Source organism: Danio rerio, chromosome 22, assembly GCF_052040795.2.
Source record: "Danio rerio strain M-AB ecotype USA chromosome 22, GRCz13ab, whole genome shotgun sequence".
NCBI classification, from domain to species: domain Eukaryota; kingdom Metazoa; phylum Chordata; class Actinopteri; order Cypriniformes; family Danionidae; genus Danio; species Danio rerio.
Genome location: NC_141042.1, coordinates 7,286,101 through 7,292,500, shown reverse-complemented (window position 1 = coordinate 7,292,500; position 6,400 = coordinate 7,286,101). Strand labels below are relative to the sequence as shown.

Sequence of the window (6,400 nt, the reverse complement as noted above, 5' to 3'; positions counted from 1 at the left end):
TTTAGGGGTTATGGGCTGAACATTTTGAGAACTCCTGCTTTAAAAGATAGCTATACATGTAATCATATCCGTTTATATTTTAAAAATGGTTAATTTTATCTTTAAAAATATGAGACCAAATGCTTTTTTTTTTGTAGATTTATGCGTTCAGTCTTAAAGTGAGTGTTGTTTTTGTACATTTTTATTCTGTTCATTTCAATAGACCAAGTAGTTTGATTTGTTTACAATTTGTCTGTTTTATTTATTTAATCGTTTGCAATTTTCTTTAGTTTCATATTTATAACTGTTTCACCTTTGTGTTGGTTGTTGACTAAAATCAGGTTCTGGGTTATTTGGGGATTTTTTTTGAAGGGACCATAATGCTTTATTTGTTTGCTTTTGTAATAATTCTAATAATTCAGCTCAGAGTTCAGAGTTTGACTTATGAAATTTTTTTGTGTTTGTAATTGGAAATAACTCAAGCTAACAGAATGGACAATGGAATCCGTTTTTTTTCCATACACACAGAAGATGGTGAATGTTAAAAGCTATTTTTGACATGTGGAAATATATATTTTAAACAATTTTTTATCATTTGTCTAAGATTTGGATTGTAATGTAATATGGTCAACAATCAACTAACAAGGTCTTTTGTCTGCAGACATGAAATATTCCAGTTGAGGGCAGTAGTGCAGTGTATAAAGTGCTTTTTTATTCTGGTCTAGAACATTTCAAAGGGTGTTGCCATTTCTGTTTACTTTCAGCGCCTTGGGCTTTGTCTTCAGGCTGCGTTCATAAATCTCTAATTCATTATTGTCAGTAAAGTTAGCAGATACAGATAGCTTTATATTAGTTTTGTTTTTTATATAAAGTATTTATATATATATATATATATATATATATTTTTTTTTTTTTTTATAATGTATTTGTTCTTGATTACTATTTTTTCTTGAGATCTGGCAACATGATGGATTCGCAGCTTGTAATTTATCTGTGTTCTGTGAGGTAAATTTCACACTTACATATTGTTTAAAACATGTCACAAACCTCTTGTTCATATTGGTCAAATACAAACTTTTCAATGTTCTTTAGGTAGCCCTAGCTCATGTGAGTGAATTGTGTTGCTTTGTTCAAAACTGTATTTTGGACTCCCTGTTACAAAATGTAAAACACACAAAAATAAATAAATAAATAAATAAAAAATGAATAAATACAGAGGTTAGACAATGAAACTGAAACGTCTAGTTTTAGACCTCAATCATTCAATTGTATGGTGTAGGGCCTCCTTTAGCCACTAAATGAAAAAGTTACGAATTGCCGTGAGATTGTGTTGGAATGACAGATACAAGTCATGCACAGTGGCCAGAGGGATTTTGAGCCGATCTTCTTGCGGAATAGTAACCAGGTCATTATGTGATGCTGGTGGAGGAAAACATTTCAAAGCACACCAAAGTAGCTCAATAATATTTAGGTCTGGTGACTGTGCAGGCCATTGGAGATGTTCAACTTCACTTTCATGTTCATTAAACCACTCTGTCACCAGTCTTGATGTGTGTATTGGTGCATTATCATCCTGATATGGGTACATGGCTTCAGGAGACAATGTTTGAGTGCACAAATGATTCGGTTGTTCTTGGCAGTGATGAACCCTTCCAGCACAAGTATTAGACCTAGGGAATGCCATGATATTGCAGCCCAAACCACCTCTGATCCACCCCCATGCTTCTCTCTGGGTCTGGCCAGTCTGGGTAGTACGCTTCTTTGGGGCTTGAACAGTGGGGCTTGAACAATGAAGGTGGACTCATTACAGAGAAATACATGTTTCACATTGTCTATAGCCCAAGATTTTCACTGCTGGCACCGCTGAAACTGACGATTGGCATTAGCACAAGTGACCAAAGGTTTGGCTATAGCAGCCCGGTCATGTATATTGACCATGTGTAGCTCCTGACAAACAGTTTTGGTGTAATACAAGAAAGTTGAGCTGCACATTTAATTGTACAGTTACTTTAATTCTGAGTCAGGCAGCTGTTTTTTTTTTTAATGTTTGGATAAAATCCAGATTAGCACACGGATATCCATTTCAGAAAGCTTCCGCTTGCGTCCACAGTTACTCCTGTTGGTTACTCTGCTAATTAAACCTCCACACTCTGCTCTTAGTGGTGGAATGAGCAATCAATGACGACTGGCACCAGGGTGCTAAAGTTTAGCCATGAAACCTCTAACACTAAATTGGCCAGTGTTTCAGTTTCATTGTCCGACCCTTGTTTTTGTAATGGGCTTCTATCAGGAATGGCATTGTCATACATTGCAAAAAATGGTTGTCTGCACTGAGGGTGAATCCAAAACTATTTCTCAGACTTTGTGTGATTTATGTACTAGACATTACTGAAAAAGAAAAAAAAAATCAATAAAAATATGGACACATAATTATTGTTTTGTGTTTTTGTCTATCGTTATTGGAGAACTCTGTTATTTTAATAATACCTGTAAATGCAATGTTCAATATGAACACTTTTTGTTTTGTTTTTTGTCTAAAGCAGAAGTCTAATGGTTTCACACGAGCAGGAATGGAAACGTCCTTTAATAACACTCTACTGACACCTCACACACACATACACACACTCTCACGCACACTGACATTAAGCAGAAAAGCTCATATGCCTGTACATGCCAGATGTATTAATCCCACTGATATACATGTGCAAACATTAATAAATAAAGCAATTAAACTACAGCAATGTTTTAAACACCTTTTCGTTGAAAGTTTTGCATCTATTCCTCGCAGGATTTGCATGATCATCTCAAGGCAAGAGGTAAATACTCCACATGATCTTCCTCTTTAATGTTCTTTAAAAAACAAAAAACAAACAGTTGTTTTGTTAACAATTTGGTGCAAGCTACTTTCTCATATCAATTATCTACATATGTATAGAGGCAATGCCAAACTTTACACATAACTAATCTGAACAATATGCAATATTATAAAAGAGGGTCACATTTTTATTTATTTATTTATTTATTTTGTAATGGACTGCAGAATCTCATGGACTTTCAAGCAACCAGCAGACAAACTAGCCTCAGTGCTTAATTTCCTGAGGGTTACAGTTTCCTGTAAATACGTTTTTTTTAAACACACTGGAGCCAAACACAACTTTCAGTTCACATCTTTCTAAAATGCCGCCTAATAATGTGCAACACAGTGTAAATGTTTTAAATGTGTATATGTGAAAGTACATATAGAGTTGATAGTAAAGTCTGCTTTAACCCTTAAACAGGCATCATAACCACCTGGTTGACCTTTTATTCGTAGGTTTTATAATTATCATAGGTTATCATAATATTTATCAGAGTTGGGTCAGTATATTATTCAATCCAAGATAAAGGGTTAAGTATTACACGGATGTTTTTAAATTACTTAACCAAATTCCTAGACTGTTCCTAGACTAAGTTCATTGAATGCTTTTATATATATATATATATATATATATTTCGAGATATATATAAAATTATTAGCCGCCCTTTGTATTTTTTTTTATATTTCCCAAATGATGTTTTACAGAGCAGGGACATTTTCATAGTATATCTGATAATATTTTTTCTTCAGGATAAAGTCTTATTTGTTTTGTTTTTGCTAGAATAAAAGCAGATTTTAATTTTTTAAAAGCCATTTTAAGGACAATATTATTAGCCCCTTTAAGCTATGTTTTTCCCCTATAGTCTACAGAACAAACCATCATTATACAATAACTTGCCTAATTACGCTAAGCTGTCTAGTTAACCTAGTTAAGCCTTTAAATGTCACTTTAAGCTGTATAGAAGTGTCTTGAAGAATATCTAGTCAAATAGTATATAACTGTCATCATGACAAAGATAAAATAAATCAGTTATTAGAGATGAGTTAATAAAACTATTATGTTTAGAAATGTGGTAAAAATCTTCTCTATTAAACAGAAATTTGGGGGAAAAATCAAAACAGGAGGGCTAATAATTCTAACTTCAACTGTATATCACTGTAAAATATTTGACCTTAAGATTACAGTTAATTACTGGCTAATTGCATTACTTTCACAGTAAGGTACTGTATGTAAATCCACAGTAAATTACTGTGAGGTACGTCATAATAACAATAACTCTTATTATTTCTAAATATCAAAAAAAGTGCCTGTACTGGCATAAACGTTACTGTGTATTCATTTCTGTGTTAATAAAACAAACAGAGTTTGTATTAATACAAAGTATTAATATGGTTTGAATTCCTAACTAACAAGCAAAAGATAAAGCCATTTACAGTAATTCGCTGTAATCATGCTGCCTGCCTTAATTTCACAATAAAATTCTGAATACATGAAATTTAACAGTTAAATTCTGTGAAGTGACACTAATGTAATTTACTGTGAAAAACTACAGTAAAATTCTGGGAAATTATTCCAGTGTATATATACACAATATGGCATTTAATAGCTTTATACATGTCTGTATTATTTATTCAATTAATGCAACATTTTTTGAAGTAATAAATTACCTTACCGATTTCCGTGGTTTTCTGTGGAGGATTATGGGATCAACGTATGTTATTTCATCTTCCCGGGTCTGAACTGTTTTAGCAAAAACAATAATCCATGCATTACATGAACAAAACTCAGTTTCAATCTTTAAACATTTAACACTGCAGTTTTTATTGTTTGTTTTAGTTTGTGTGTGAACACCTTTCATTTCAACGGTTCCACTACCACTAAAAAAGAGAATCGTTAGTTATACTGATGTTAATGTATAGCTGTAATTAACACTTGCCTTTTTCATCATGTTTTCTATTTCTCCTGCAGATGCAGAAGATCCCGAGTCCAGCTACAATCAACAAAAGTCCAACAGTGGCGGCAGTGGCAGAGATCAGGACCGGCAGCGACACAGAGTCTGAAATAAACATCATATCAAACGTAAGTGAATATGTCAGTCTAATCTACAACCAAAGACAGAAAGAAGTGCTGTTATACCTTTACACTGTTGACAGAGCTGAGTGACGTTGAGTTGTGTGGTCTGGTTGCTGATGGTGTTGTTGATCATACAGCTGTAGGTGTTTTTATCCTGATATTCCACCTCCAGAGGTAGAGAGAGACTGATGCTGAGATCAGACACACTGATGCTGGACAATAAACTGTTTCCTTTGTACCAGGAGAGACTCACAGCGCTCACATTCACCACTGAACACACCACTAAACAATTATACTGGGATGAAGAACACTGAGAAGAGTTGAAGATGAGGACAGGAACAAGCAGAAGAGCTGGAAAACAACAAATGTTTAGTACATTGTGTTGAATGAGTATAAATACTTAAGGTAAGAATTTTTGAAAGGTATGACTAAGAATCTCTACTCACGATAGACAGAAACATTGAATGTTTTTGGTGTCAGTTTTACTCCACCCATGTCTAGTTTATAAACTCCAGCATGTTCAGTTGTGATGTTTGTGATGACCAGAAATCCAGTTTGTCTGTCCAGCTTCAGTCTGTCTCTGAATCTCTCATTAACAACATTGAGTTTGGGGACAGTTTGGTTTTTAATTGTGATTTTAGCTATCAGAGTATTTTTGGCTCCTTGTGTCAACAGTATTTCTTCAGCCTCTTGAATGTGAGTAACACCAGAGTTTAGAGTGACTGAATCTCCCTCCATCACTGACACCAATTCATCAAACACACCTGGAGAACAACAAGAGGTTTTACACAAATGAAGACTCTGAATTGTTTGCAAAATTTGAACTCTGCTGTAGTTTTTGTCATATACATGTAAACTAAAGAACAAATAAAACAACCACAGAGACACAATTACATGATAACCTCATCTTTAAATTAAAAGTATGCTGGTTGTCTTCCATATTTAAAAGAAATAAATAAACAAGACATGTAGATCTACAGAAAAACAGCCTAAAGATGTCAGCGGCTCAATGGTTTTTGGCTTTTAAAGCCTCCACATGCAGATCACAACCTGACACATTTTCAAAGTTATTAGTGGACCTTACAACTATTCACAGCAGTGGAAATAAATGCTATAATAACTTACCAGCGCAACATCTCCAGCACAAACAATATAAAACAAACATCTGAAACATGTTCTTTTACAGTTCTGCATTACCTAAAGACCTTCCGCTAAAAACGCTGAAGGTGGTGTGTGTGTGTGTGTTTATGAATCCTCCCACAACCATTTGACCCTCCTATTACTTTTTATGGCCTATAGTTAGACTTTAAAGCTTTCTGGTTGATGGAAATATTTAGTAATTTTAGCAACATGCTTTATCGATGATGGTATCTGACTTGAAAATGGCCAAATACAGATGCTAATTGTGTTAGATGAACTAAATTCCATTGAATAAATTTGCCTAACTCATGCATTTTGTACTTGTCTTGCTTTTTTTGTCTCGTTTTCAA

General features: G+C 34.1%; 2 protein-coding genes and 1 long non-coding RNA gene across 6 annotated transcripts in view; 2 read left to right on the top strand and 1 right to left on the bottom strand.

Annotated features, from left to right (window-relative positions):
* The window catches only part of LOC100329818 (uncharacterized), a 25,626-nt gene extending 24,467 nt beyond the window's left edge, over positions 1–1,159 (top strand). Inside the window, exon 8 of the mRNA XM_087303570.1 lies at positions 1–1,159. This exon is cut by the window's left edge and continues 1,216 nt beyond it. The gene's annotated coding sequence lies outside the window, so the exon portion shown is untranslated.
* The window catches only part of LOC100006469 (natural killer cell receptor 2B4), a 9,988-nt gene continuing 4,459 nt past the window's right edge, over positions 872–6,400 (bottom strand). For 3 of the 4 annotated variants that reach the window (XM_087303745.1, XM_087303744.1, XM_087303743.1), the window contains exons 2-6: positions 5,357–5,674; positions 4,974–5,261; positions 4,774–4,893; positions 4,510–4,577; positions 2,548–2,829 (exon numbers count right to left, since the gene is read on the bottom strand). In XM_087303745.1, coding sequence (XP_087159871.1) covers positions 2,779–2,829; positions 4,510–4,577; positions 4,774–4,893; positions 4,974–5,261; positions 5,357–5,648 — 819 coding nt within the window. In that variant the 5' untranslated portion in view covers positions 5,649–5,674 and the 3' untranslated portion in view covers positions 2,548–2,778. Of the gene's footprint in view, positions 2,830–4,509; positions 4,578–4,773; positions 4,894–4,973; positions 5,262–5,356; positions 5,675–6,035; positions 6,152–6,400 lie in introns of those variants that run through there. The other variant, XM_087303742.1, reaches the window with a different exon arrangement.
* Positions 4,722–5,904, top strand: LOC137488903 (uncharacterized). Its single transcript, XR_015521647.1, has 2 exons — positions 4,722–4,916; positions 5,048–5,904. It is a non-coding gene; the product is annotated as an uncharacterized LOC137488903 (long non-coding RNA).